The 14,307-nt window shown below is 50.0% G+C and overlaps 1 protein-coding gene across 1 annotated transcript in view; it reads left to right on the top strand.

Moving 5' to 3' along the window:
- GALNT6 (polypeptide N-acetylgalactosaminyltransferase 6) overlaps positions 1-12,363 on the top strand; it is a 39,548-nt gene extending 27,185 nt beyond the window's left edge. The window contains exons 7-12 of the mRNA XM_018047750.1: positions 3,249-3,366; positions 5,451-5,651; positions 6,184-6,315; positions 6,929-7,030; positions 8,954-9,106; positions 10,160-12,363. Of these exons, the coding sequence (XP_017903239.1) occupies positions 3,249-3,366; positions 5,451-5,651; positions 6,184-6,315; positions 6,929-7,030; positions 8,954-9,106; positions 10,160-10,273 (820 nt within the window). The 3' untranslated portion in view covers positions 10,274-12,363. The remainder of the gene's footprint in view (positions 1-3,248; positions 3,367-5,450; positions 5,652-6,183; positions 6,316-6,928; positions 7,031-8,953; positions 9,107-10,159) is intronic.

The raw sequence follows: 14,307 nt of genomic DNA on the forward strand, positions 1-14,307 counted from the left end.
CCATCTTTGAAAAGACTGAGAATGTCTTAAAGGAGGATAGACGAATGTCCTGCAATTGGCAGTGTGTTGCAGTTGTCCTGAACTCTTTCAGGAAAGGGCCAGATAGCAGATATTTTAGGCTTTGCCAGGCTAGGCTTCCCAGGTGGCGCAGTGGGAAAGAATCTGCCTGCTGGTGCAGGAGACGCAAGAAAGGCAGGTTCAGTCCCCTGGGGGAGGGAATGGCAACCCGCTCCAGTATTCTTGCCTGGAGAATCCCACGGAGAGAGGAGCCTGGCGGGCCACAGTCCGTGGGGTTGCAGAGTTGAGCACAACTGAGTACCCACACACATACATACATGCAGCTACAAAAAAGAATCTTTTCAAAAACTGTTCTATGCCAGAACCTTAGAAAGTCAGGCCAGCTTTGACCCACAGGCCACAGTCTGCCAGCCCCTGAGCTAGAAGGCAGGTGCTTGAAAGTTTATCCATTGTTTGATGCCCAGCTGGGTTTACCTTCTCCCAACACACCCACCCTGCTCCTCCCTCTCGGACTGCCTGTGGGTGCTGTTAGAGACCACAGACGTCTCAACCAGACTGCGTTGAGGAGTGACTTTTAGAGTATCCATTGCTTCTGGATTATCTGTACCACAGTTTTTCTATACTGTCCAGGAAACTGAAGGGTCAACCAAACATATACCAGGGGTGGTGGGAAGCAGACTTTGGGGATATAGTGAGCAGGGTTGGGAGGGAAGGCTTTCTCCCCTTCCACGTCCCTAGATCCTAAGAAATGCTGCCCAGAGCCTCAGTAGAGAGGCTGCAGAAAGGAATCCCATGGATCTGGAACAGCCAGCTGCTCTGTCTCCTTTGGAAAGAAGAGAAGCAGCAGCAGAAGGGGCAGAAAGGAAAGGAGAAGACAGGAGAGAGAAAACAAATTGGAACTCCCTATTGAGTCTTTGCTTGATTCATAGATGTCTTTTGTTTGGGATGCACAGCAACAAAGCCCCCTCCCCCTAAGCTAGGGGCTAGGCACACAGTGGCACAGTCAGGGACAGGGCACCAGGCCCCCACCCATCACTGACGTCCCCTGCTCCGGTGTCCAAGGACCATACAGCTGGAAGACAAAGCTCCAGTATTTGAGGAGTGAGTCTGCTCCCTGGTCCAAATGGCCTGGTGGTGTGCTTGCTTGCCTCAGGCACTTTGCCTGGTACCCACCAGGAGACCTGCAGGCAGCACCCTCCCTTCCTCCACTCCCAAAGTTAACAAGAGACTAAGAGGAGAGGGGAGGACGCAGGGGAGCTCAGGAAGCAGGCCCTGGCAAATACAGAAAGTTTTCTCTGAAAATACAGAGAGTTTTCAGAGGTTGCCAATTGGTTGTGGGTCTGTAGTGACATTCCCTCTGTAGTTTATCCTCAGAGATAATTTGTCAGTGGCTTCTTAGTCAGGGGGACCTCCCAAAACCAAGAGACAGGGACTTCCCTGGTGATCCAGTGGTTAAGATTCGGAGCTCCCAATGCAGGGACCTGGGTTTGATCCCTGGTCAGGGAACTAGCTCCCATATGCCACACTAAAGATCCTGAGTGCTGCAAATAAGACCTGGTGCAGCCTAAATAAGTAAACAAATATTAAAAAGAAAAAAGCCAAGAGACAGGCTTAGGTCCAAGAGACCCTCAAGAAGCAGCCAGTTAGTTCCAAAATGCTCATCTAGAGTCCCAGGACTCTCTGAGCCTTCCTTGGCCTTCCTTAGGCTGGCTTAGAACCCCTAGGAGAAGCCAACTGCTACTGCTGCTGCTAAGTCGCTTCAGTCGTGTCTGACTCTGTGCGACCCCATAGTCAGCAGCCCACCAGGCTCCCCCGTCCCTGGGATTCTCCAGGCAAGAAAACTGGAGTGGGTTGCCATTGCCTTCTCCAATGCATGAAAGTGAAAAGTGAAAGTGAAGTCGCTCCATCGTGTCCGACTCTTAGCAACCCCATGGACTGCGGCCCACCAGGTTCCTTCGTCCATGGGATTTTCCAGGCAGGAGTACTGGAGTGGGGTGCCATTGCCAAAGCCAGGGACAAAAAGCCTGCCTGAGCTTGAGAGTTTCCCAACCAAAATTCCTTCCAGAAGGTGGCTACATGAGCCAACCTCAGGGCAATGAGAACAGTGGTAGGGTAACACCAACTTCAGGCTCCTGTGTGGTTGCCTTGACTAGTCAGCCAGTGAATACTGATTGAGGCCCTGCTGTGTCTGAAACACTTGACTGGTCCTGGGCTTACAGAGGTTTCTGCTTGTCTGTGCCACATGGAGCTGCCCACTGAGGGCTGCAAAGCCCCATCCAAGCCAGCCTGGCCTGGCGCAGAGACAAACAGTGAGTGATAGGTGTGCACTCCTGTCTCCCCAGCTCCCACCCCTGCCTTCAACCCTTAGCTCAGCCCCTGTCGTGAGCAGCGTGCTATCTAAGTTCTTGATGTTTCGTCAGTTTATCTACATGTGGGTCCATGCCTCCCTGCCTTTGTCCGAAAGCCAGAATCTTTTTGTAATCTCCGAATGCTCCCTTTAGTCCAAATTGAGTTTAATTTCACCTCACTTCCTACCCTGTTTCCAGGAGCACCTATGTCCAAAACCATTTTCACAGAGCTTCTGATGACTGAGTATCTACTGTGCTTTATGAACTTTGCTGCCAAAAAGCAAAAGATGGTGACTTTTGTCTCAGCTACTACCCTGTCTCTCTACTGACCTGTCTCTTTACTCTGTATGACTAATACGTAGGACAACCCCAGATAGCCTGTGTGTAATATATCCAGTTGGATGAGTAAATAAGTGCCTTTTATTATTATTTATTTACTTACTTACTGTTGGCTGTGCTGGGTCTTCATTGTTGTGTGCAGGCTTCTCATTTGTGGTGTCTTGTCTTATTGCAAACAACGGGCTCTAGGTACGCTAGCTCACTGAGGCCTATAGAATCTTCCTAGACCAGGGATCGAACCCATGTCCCCTACATTGCAAGGCAGATTCTTAACCACTGGACCACCAGGGAAGTCCATGAGTACCTTTCAGAAGACAGTCATGATCTTTACATCTCTCTTGGACCCAGTCCTAGAAGGCAAAGAATAAAAGCTCAATAAACATTTGCTAAGTGAATGAGTTAGTGGCTGCACATCCCAGACAAGAAGGAAGGAGGAGGGAGGGAGTCTTAGGAGCATCTGTGGTGAGTCCGCCCCTTTCCATGCTGGGCTCCAGTCCCCCTTCCCCCCAGAAAATGCACATGCTTTTCCCTCTGTCTCTCCAGATCCCCGACGTTTGCTGGTGGCCTCTTCTCCATCTCCAAGGCCTACTTTGAGCACATCGGTACCTATGATAATCAGATGGAGATCTGGGGAGGGGAGAACGTGGAAATGTCCTTCCGGGTGAGAGCGAAGAGGGCTTCGTGGGGGAACCACAACGTCCCGGGGCATGGATGGCCCGAGACCCTGTCTCTTAGGCAGCAGCAGGGTCAGCATATCTGGAGCTGAGCTTAGAAGGCTGGCTCTTCCCCGTCATGGCTCCACCTTCCCTCTGCCCCCACACCCCCTGGTTCATGGCAGTAGGGCCATGGGACTCAGATTGGACATATGGGAAGAGATGACTGGGCAGAACCCCTCAGAGGGAAGGAATAGTTGGGTAACAGGGACTGGACATCTGGGGATCCGTGACATCTTTCATGATGTCTGTGGGAACAGAATTAGGGTGAAGGTAAGACAGATCAGTAAGCAGTCACTATCCTTTTTCTGGAAAAACCAGGCTCCACTTTCCAGGTCAGAGGACACATGCCTTGGTAGCCTTTGGAGTTACCCTCCCCTATGGTCAGCATGCTCTTCATAACTGTAAGAGAAGATGATGGCCCAAATTCTGGTGGACCCCAGAACTCTGAGAGATTCCAGGAATAAAGCAAATCAGGATTAGGTTAGCAAGAAAGGCTTCCTTGTGGTGAAATCGACACAAATCTCCGACCAGGGGAAAGTAATTAACAAGGAAATGAGCTTGCTTATGAAGTCATTTGGATGGCATCGTCGATTCAATGGACATGAGTTTGAGCAAACTATGGGAGATAGTGAAGGACAGGGAAGCCAGGTGTGCTGCAGTCCATGGGGTTGCAGAGGGTCGGACACGACTGAGTGACTGAGTAAAAACAACAGTGAAGTCGCTTATCACAATGCCTGGCATGAATACGCACTTCATTGACATCATTGCTGTTACTATGGCTATGATTGTGCATTTCTGTTGCTGCTGTATGAATAGCACTGAAACATGTATATTATCATATGTGAAACAGATCGCCAGTCCAGGTTCAATGCATGAAACAGGGTGCTCAGGGCTGGTGCACTGGGATGACCCTGAGGGATGGGATGGGGAGGGAGGTGGGAGGAAGGTTCAGGACGGGGAACACATGTACACCCATGGCCGATTCATGTCAATGTATGGCAAAACCACTACAATATTGTAAAGTAATTAGCCTACAATTAAATAAATAAATAAAAATAAATAAAATTAATAACAACATACCTCCCAATCTAAAACCTAAAAAAGACAAGACGCAAGTGGAAGGAGTGTCCTAAACCAGCCCTCTGACAGAGAACGGTCACCAACTTAGCACCATAATTCCCACGGTTCTGATTCTGGGCTAGTTCATGAGCCTCTGACCTCTGTTCAGTCTTTCTGTAAGGAGGCTACTGTACTAAAGGTCAGGTGATTGCCATAAACCACCTGATGGTGGCTTTTAAACAGTGCATTGATGCTTTGATTGGGTCACAAGTCCATCTCCATTTAAAGGAGCTTGAGTTCCTGAGTTTCCAGTAATACGTGAGTGAGCTGATAAAATCACCTTTCTGGGTCAAAAAGCCAGGTGGCGCCAGAGCTCAGAGTAGGTAAGATGGATGTAAAGTTGGCCATCTGTCTCTTCTCCAAAGTGGGCCCTGGTAACCCTCAGGACCCTGCAAATTTCCACTTGCTTAAATCAAAAGTGAACCACATCAGAGAGCCAGGGATTGTGTAGTTATGGCCTGTGATGAAGCCTGCTACTGCTGCTGCTAAGTCGCTTCAGTCGTGTCTGACTCTGTGCGACCCCATAGATGGCAGCCCACCAGGCTCCCCCGTCCCTGGGATTCTTCAGGTAAGAACACTGGAGTTGGTTGCCATTTCCTTCTCCAGTGCATGAAAGGGAAAAGTGAAAGTGATGTTGCTCAGTCGTGTCCGACTCTTAGCGACCCCATGGACCACAGCCCACCAGGCTCCTCCGTCCATGGGATTTTCCAGGCAAGAGTACTGGAGTGGGGTGCCATTGCCTTCTCTGGTTATGAAGCCTAGTCTGTGTCTTTTTTTCCAGGGGGAGAGAGGGGCATTTCCCTGATTTCGTGGACCTGGGGTCTGGCACCCTGGGAATGAAACAGAGTTGCTTGGGGTAGGTTGTCCTACCCATCTGCTGAAAACCCCATCCCGTCTCATCTTATGGCAGGTGTGGCAGTGCGGCGGCCAGCTAGAGATTATCCCCTGCTCTGTGGTCGGCCATGTGTTCCGTACCAAGAGCCCCCACACCTTCCCCAAGGGCATCAATGTCATTGCTCGCAACCAAGTGCGCCTGGCTGAGGTCTGGATGGATGGCTACAAGGAGATTTTCTACAGGAGAAATCTGCAGGCAGCACAGATGGCCCGAGAGGTGAGAGGGGAGGATGCTCAGGAGATGTTCAGACGAAGAGAAGGGCATAGTCGCAGACCCTGATCCAGGGCTTCATGATGATGGAGGCCCACTCAGCTCCGACACCCGGTGCCTTTTCCCCTCAGGCCTTGGGAGCTAGAGCCCCGGCTCTATTTTGGAGGCTAGAGAATGAGGAAGGGCAGGCTTTGTTGTCCCTGCCTGGAGAGCCCCAGCATCTTTTAGAAGGGGAGGGAGACGAGATTTGGAGGAAGAACCTCTTACAGGAAGAATGGCTTTGCTCTGAGAAACTAGGAATTGAAGACTGGAGGAAAACTGAGAGGTCACAGGAGACGGGGAGTGCTATGGGTGGGGATCCCAAAGCCAAGGCAAGGGGTTTGGGATTAGATGTGGAGCTGAGCCAGGGACCCCACTTATTGGGAATGAGCATGAGACCCATTCTGGGAGAAAGTGGTCCCAGAAACCCTAGGCTACATCTGCCCAGACAGGAAGGCCAAGACTAGTGAGACTGACCCTTTGGGGGCTGCCTTGACAGAAATCCTTTGGTGACATTTCGGAACGACTGCAGCTGAGGGAACGACTCAACTGTCGCAACTTTTCCTGGTTCCTGGACAACATTTACCCGGAGATGTTTGTCCCTGACCTGAAGCCCACCTTCTTTGGAGCTGTGAGTCTTAAGAACAAATGTGCCTACCCATCACCCCAGAAGCCCCGGGAGAAGTTTCAGGACCATTGAGCCCATAGCTGGATGAGAAACAATCGATTTTTATTCTCCACACTCGTTTATCCAGGAGGGAGACCTGGAGGCCACCCGGGCTTCTAGAACTAGCTGAAAAACTTCATAAGGAGGAAACAAGCTGTAAGCAGTGGTTCTCACTCACTCACTTGCATCAGTCACCAGAAAGGCTTGTTAAGACACCGTGTGTTGAATCAGGAGGACTGGGATGGGGCCTGACAATTTGCATTTCTAACCAGCCCTCAGGCGATGCTGAGGGTCGGGGGGAATCACACTTTGAGAACCACTGCTCAGAAGGACATTCCTACAGGCTGAGGGCTTCTTCCAGAGACCTGACTGGTTGCCCACCCTGCCCTTGCCCAGCCCTTGGGTTCTGCACCTCATTTGCTGTTCACTCCAGGCATCTGGGTTAATAAGCAGGGGAGGAAGGTCACAGAGGGGGAATGCAGCCATGCAGATTTATTCCAGATGGACCCCATACCACAAACCAAAAAACCACCTCACTGTGTTCCCCTGGACTCCCTCTCTGCTCACCATCCTGCAGCTCAAGAACCTCGGCATGGATCACTGTCTGGACGTGGGAGAGAACAACAACGGGGGAAAGCCCCTCATCCTGTACGCCTGCCACGGCCTCGGTGGCAACCAGGTACACAGCCCAACCCCTGACTGGCCTGTCTCCCCCGGGGCACCTCCTCTCTGCACACACACCCTTTCTCCATACAGAGGAGTCCTTTCCTGAGGACTAGGGCAGGAGAGATCCAGAAAGAGGAGGAGATACCAGTCCTGCCCTCAGGAAGCCCCCAGTCTGAGGAGAAACGCATGATACACACAGATAAGGTCCTAAGTGTGGATCAAGGGCCTCCAGAGAGGAGTGAGCAGCAGTGCTGGCTGGTAGAGAGAGGCTGGATGGGGCAGGATTGTTCATCACAGGACGCCTGCTGAAGGATGTGAGTTGCTGAGTGATGTTTTAAGGTGACCGTGAAATTTTTTTGAGCCCTTTCCCTCACCTACACTCAACTTTTTTTTTTTTTTGCTATTTCCAGGAGGCTCATTTATTATATTTTTTAAGTGGCCAACTTGTGGAGTTGACTTTTGAAATTTATTTATTTTTGGCTGTTCTGGGTCTTCATTGCTGCACACAGTCTTTCTCTAGTTACAGTGCTTGGGGCTTCTCGTTTCAGTGGCTTCTCTTACGGCAGAGCACAGGCTTCAATAGTTGGGACACCTGGGCTCAATAATTGTGACTCACGGGCTCTAGAACGCAGGCTCAGGAGTTGTGGCACAGGGCTTAGTGTCCCAAGGCATGTGGGATCTTTCCAGATCAAAGATCGAACCGGTGTCCCCTGCGTTGCAAACTGTATTCTTAATCACTGGACCACCAGGGAAGCCCTTACATTCAACTATCTTCAATGCTTCCTCCGCCCAGAAGCTGGCACTCTGATCCTACCACCCATCAGTGACCCCAAACAACTCCCTACTGCATCCACTGTAAGGGCCCATTTCCCCCTGTGCTACAACGTCCAGCTCTTTCCTGAGGAATAACTAGTACCCTCTTTGGCCCCAGTTCCTCAGTCTACCCTGAAGGCCCAGTGTTTGATAAGTAAAAGGCAATTGAAGCAGAGCTGAAGGAAAGAAAAAGTGGCAGGGGACACTGAATAGGATGCCAACGTATGCAAGTGAAGACAAACCCATTCTGAAGCCATTTCCTGTACCACTGGCCCGCACAGTGATTTTAGGTGGCATACCGCTGAGCATTTTTTCTATAAAGAAAGCTGAGCGCCGAAGAATTGATGCTTTTGAACTGCGGTGTTGGAGAAGACTCTTGAGAGTCCCTTGGACTGCAAGGAGATCCAACCAGTCCATCCTAAAGGAGATCAGTCCTGGGTGTTCATTGGAAGGACTGATGCTGAGGCTGAAACTCCAATACTTTGGCCACCTCATGCAAAGAACTGACTCATTTGAAAAGACCCTGATGCTGGGAAAGATTGAGGGCAGGAGGAGAAGGGGACGACAGAGGATGAGATGGTTAGATGGCATTACCGACTCGATGGACATGGGTTTGGGTGGACTCCGGGAGTTGGTGATGGACAGGGAGGCCTGGCATGCTGCAATTCATGGGGTCGCAAAGAGTCGGACACGACTGTGACTGAACTGAACTGAACCTATTTACAAAAAAAGAACCAGCATATCAAACACATGATTTCACAGATAACGCTTTAAATGAGGCGAAGTTAATTTTTTTTTTCTCTGTCGAGCCTCGCAGCTTGCTAGATCTTAGTTCTCTGACCAGGGATCGAACCCTTACCCTCTGCAGTGGACGGTCCCTGGACTGCCAGGGAATTCCCTAAGTTAAATTTTTACCTAAAGAAAAAATATTTAGTAACTATTATCTATTATTCCAGTATAATAACCCAGATACGGTGGCACATGAATTACTGAAATCTTGGCATCCACTCACTTCCTCCCCAAGAGGCCATCTGTGATTGATATCTCTGGGCTGTTGGCTTTGGGAGGTGGCGGGAAAACTCTCCACCTGTCCCTCAGAACCTTCTCTTGTGTTGTGTTCTAGTACTTTGAGTACACAACCCAGAGAGACCTTCGCCACAACATCGCAAAGCAGCTGTGTCTACATGCCAGTGCTGGCACTCTGGGCCTTAGGAGCTGCCACTTCACTGGCAAGAATAGCCAAGTGCCCAAGGATGAGGAATGGGAATTCACCCAGGTGAGTCAGCTGTCTCAAAACCTCAGAATCAAGAACCTGAGGCCGGAACTGCCCCCCTCCCTTCCTTCTGCATCTTCTTCTGAGATACTATGGGGTGGATCCAGACAATGTAGAAAGTATGGAGAATGTGAGCTTGGTCACAGGCAGGGTTCACGGGACTTAAGTACTGTTTGGTGATGGCTGATTCTGGTTGATATAAAGATGGAGGTAGGGTTATGGTCTAGGGCCAGCTCATAGTTCAGGTATTTTTAGGGTGAACCCCAGTAGATGAAGAGTCATTCATGGTTCCCGCCTGGCCTCTGTGTGCTAAGCACAAGGCACTCACGTACTTTGGTTTGGTTAATCTTTCAGAGGCTCTTCCCAAGTAGGTGGTGTCCCCATGACTAGAGATGGGCCAGCAGCAGCTCAGCAAGTTTGTGTCTGACCCAAGATCCTTCACTAGGTAAATGGTAGACCCGGGGTTTGGACCAGATAAGTCTGACTCAATAGCATGGGTTCTTTCCATTAGACTGCCCTGCCTCGGGATGAATGATGTAACTTCTATAGGATCGGGCTCAAACTAGCAGCCTCCGATGAGCCTCCGTACCCACTCCACCCCAATCCCTAATCCTGGGCTTAGGAAAAGAGGAGCCTAACCTTGGGGCTACAGGGAAGGGAGTAGTCTGAATATGATCAAAGGCAGAAAGTGCGGGTAGACTGCAGTGGCCCAGGTCTTTGAGACTGGCCATCTGGAGGCAGTTTTCATTTTCATTTCATCCTGAAAGCATTTTTCAGTTAGCCCATGGTCCTGCCTTCCTGTGTTGCAGTTCTTCATGCTAAAGCTGGAGGTGGGGAATTGGCACCCAGCACAGGAATGCCAATTCCTGTGGAAACTCAGGAATGCATCTCATTAGAGTATCTGGCATCCAAGGAAAGGAATGTGGAAGTATCCCTCCTGTGCCTTGCTGGATTTCCCTTCCCTTTGGTTTATTGTCCTCATCTCATTCACCCTAGCAGTACTGTCAGAAGTCTGAGGCCTAAGTTGACCCTTTGTTTTGCTGTGTCATCTTTTAGGATCAACTCATCAGGAACTCAGGATCTGGTACCTGCCTGACATCCAAAGACAAAAAGCCAGTCATGGCCACCTGCAACCCCAGTGATCCCCACCAGCACTGGCTCTTCATTTAGGCCCCAGATCACCCCCTTTGGGAGTTCCCACAAGCTTCTCAGGAAACAGAATCTGGGGGAAACCTGATGTTTGAGAACCTGACCAGCAGCTTCCCTGTCAGCCTTAAAGATGGATTTCAAATCCAAAGGAAGTCAAGGCAGAACCTTCCTACTCCTTGCAACAACATTGGGCCTGATTTCTTTCCTCCACATTGGTGGACAAGACCATTAGAACACATAAGACAGGGCCTAGAGCTCTCCTTCTGTCCTAGAAACAGACCTCCAAAGCAGAGGAGGCAGCTGGGGAAGGACCCAGGGCAGCAATGACGAATTCAAGGAAAGTGCCTCTGCAGCCACGTCCTGGATCCCTGGTCATCTAGGACACCTGCAGCTTCCAGTGAACTCTAGAATCTATCAGAGGAATTGGAGGTCTAAGTCTCCCTTGCTGTTTTTACCTGAAGCACCTTGACAGTGCTTGACAGGTACACAACAGTCCTATGAGAGAGACAGGAATCACCGTGCCCATTTTATAGAAAAGAAAACTGAGGCAGAGAGAAGTAAAGGAGCTGGTCTGTATTCCACAGCTGGTGCGTGGCTGGAGCTGAAACTGAGGCTCAAATTTGAACCTTGAATCCAGGCTCCTCACACTACGAGAACACTAAGCAACTAGCCATCAACTCTCCACTCTTTTTTCACTCCAGTCTGACCCTTTCTGGCTGACTGGTCTCCATAAAGCCTAGAACAGTGGACCAGGTAACCACGAGGGAGACCACATTTGGGAATCCTGTGATGTTCATTTTGAAAGAAACCTTGTGGAACTAGCTAGTGATTTCTCAGGTTTACGTCCCAGAGCCTTTTTTCAATGCTCCTCGTAAGCAAATTAGCCATGGATGAAAATGAAGGCAGGATGAGGGCAGTGCCCACCAGGCCCTGATTTCCCAAAGGTCTGCAAGCACAATTTGAAAGTCCTTGTTTTAATCCAAGCCTATCATTTTCATATTATGAAACCAAAGCCAGATAAGAGAAGTTACTTGCCCTAGGCCACACAAGGAGGTATTGGCAACCCAGAAGCTAGGACCCAGATAAGGCTAACAGAATTCCTGGGAAGTCTGAGGAAGCAGGGCTCACGGGTAGCCTGGAGCATGACTCTGTGACTGGCCTGGTGTGCTGTTCTCGCATGAACTCCCCACGTGGAGCGGGCCTGCTATGCATGTCAGCTCTTCTCCAAGCAAGTTGGACCCCAGCACACATGGCCACTTTGCCTGAAGTAGAGAACCCCAGCTGCCTGAAGGAGGACCCGTTGCTTCCAGGAGGGATTCCTACTTTGAGTAGAGGGCTATCCTCTTGGGCATCACCACATGAGGCTGCCGTGGGACCACAGCTGCCTCTCCTTCCCACTCAGGAAGTCTAGGTCCCATGGGGCAGCCCAGCCAAAGAGAAAGAAGAGTGGCCAGCAGTGGAGAAAGAGAAAAGTTCTTTCCCAGCATGAGAAGAGAGTGGTACACAGATCCCAATGGAAATAAAGGTTTTATGGCATGGGTGAAGGAAGTTGGCATTGGGTTCCTCTTCTTCTGGCTTGTCCCTTAGCTGATCTGTCTGGAGGATCCACTGCTTCAAGTTGTGAAGAATCACGCACATCTGAAAAGTTCTCTCTCAGCCACTGTCTCATCTCTAGATATCCTCTAGCTTTCAATCTGGCCTACACAACTGTGTCAAGCATGGGCGGACATGAGGAGATATGAGGCTCTTCCTCCTGTGGAACTCCCGCTCGAGCTGGGAAAAAAGCTGAGAACAAGTCATACCAAAACTAGAGATTTTCAGAGCTGGACTAGGTGAGTTAGAACAGTTCCTTTCATTTAGGGAAATCAAGGAAGCCTCACAAAGAAGGTAACCTTAGACCTCAAAGGATGAATCCTCAGGTAGGAAGAGCTCAGTAAGGAAAGATCCCACGTGTGAGAAAAGTCGCAGAGGGGCAGCAGTGCAAGTGGGCGCGGGAAGCAGGAAGACCTCAGGGGGAGGGCGCCGTGGATGGTAGAAGCCAGGTCAGGACCACACTTTGGCTTTTGCGAGCCCTAGGCACTTGAGTCGTCATTAAAAAGTATTAAATTATATTTCTTACAACTGCGTTGGTATTAAGATGAATATAGTCCTGAGTGATTGTCGAGACTGAGACACGTTTGCGGGCCTAAGAAGTATTATGGGCCTCGGGCACGGTGCCTGCTGCGTTTACTGGGGGAGTCAGCCCTGTAGAACAATGGGTGGGGTCCCCATTGAGAAGACTGTGACCGCCATGCTAATAAGTTCGGTAAGCTCTAGGGAGCCTTAGTCCTTAACTCCAGTCTTAGCCCTACTCTCGGTTCCATTAAGCATCCTGACATTTATCAGGCACTGATTGTCTGCCGTCCGTTTATCTTGATATCCCTCATATTCTCTATAGGATCAGCCAACAGCTCTGCAGCCCAATCTTATGATGCATGCCCAACCAAGGTGCCCTGTCATGGTACTCAGTTTCCTCACCCTGACCCCACAGCAGGAGAGCCTCACCCAGGGCCAGTCAGCTAAGGATAACCCACAGGAGTGAGAGATGCAGCAGGTTTGGGGGTGAAGGGAGGACCAAGGAAGAGAAGTGCTCAAGAAGAGAGAAAGAGCACTAATGGGGTGGTAGAGGGGCTCAGAAACCAGCTTCGTGGCCTGCCCTTAGCCCAGGCTGGCCTTGACCTATCCCCACATCTGTGCTACTAAAATCCACCCCTCTGATCATTCTCAGCTCAGTTCAGTCGCCCAGTCGTGTCCGACTCTTTGCGACCCCATGGACTGCAGCACGCCAGACTTCCCTGTCCATCACCAACTCCCAGAGTTTACCCAAACTCATGTCCATCGAGTCGGTGATGCCTTCCAGCCATCTCATCCTCTGTCGTCCCCTTCTCCTCCTGCCCCCAATCCTTCCCAGCATCAGTCTTTTCCAATGAGTCAACTCTTTACGTGAGGTGGCCAAAGTATTGGAGTTTCAGCTTCAACATCAGTCCCTCCAATGAACACCCAGGACTGATCTCCTTTAGGATGGACTGGTGTGATCTTCTTGGAGTCCAAGGGACTCTCAAGAGTCTTCTCCAACACCACAGTTCAAAAGCATCAATTCTTTGGCGCTTAGCTTTCCTTGCAGTCCAACTCTCACATCCATACATGACTACTGGAAAAACCATAGCCTTGAATTGACAGACCTTTGTTGGCAAAAGTGCCATTCTCAGGGCTAAACGAAAACCGTAAATCCTGCTTAAAATCTTGATGCTGGTTAGCCCTGTGCTACTGTCCCCTGGCTCCAGAAACCTCTCACCTTAGCACTGAGTGGCTGGTCCCCTCTGGGGATCTATTTCCCACTTGAAGAGAATGTGTGCCATTGTTAAAAATGAATAAATGTCCTAGAATATATTTCTTAGTTTTAATTACAAAAATAAGGGACTTCCCTGGTAGTCCAGGGAGAAGGCAATGGCATCCTACTCCAGTTCTCTTGCCTGGAAAATCCAATGGACGGAGGAGCCTGGTAGGCTGCAGTCCATGGGGTCGCTAAGAGTCGGGCACAACTGAGCGACTTCACTTTCGCTTTTCACTTTCATGCATTGGAGAAGGAAATGGCAACCCACTCCAGTGTTCTTGCCTGGAGAATCCCAGAGATGGGGGAGCCTGGTGGGCTGCCGTCTGTGGGGTTGCACAGAGTCGGACACGACTGAAGTGACTTAGCAGCAGCAGCAGCTGGTAGTCCAGTGGTTAAGATTCCAAACTTCCAATGCAGGGGACATGGGTTTGATACCTGGTTGGGGAACTAAGATCTGGCAGGCTACCAGGAGCAGCTAATAATAATAATAATACTGTAGATAAGTCAAATAACACAGAAAAGTGTGTTTTAAAAGTGAAACTGGGGAATTCCCTGGTGGTCTACTGGTTAGGATTCCAGGCTTTCACTATCATGGCTGGGGATCAATCCCTGGTCAGGGAACTGAGATCTCACAAGCCAAGATGTATAGCCAAAAAAGTACACACACAAAAAAGGGAAATTG

This window comes from Capra hircus, chromosome 5 (genome assembly GCF_001704415.2).
Source record: "Capra hircus breed San Clemente chromosome 5, ASM170441v1, whole genome shotgun sequence".
NCBI lineage: Eukaryota > Metazoa > Chordata > Mammalia > Artiodactyla > Bovidae > Capra > Capra hircus.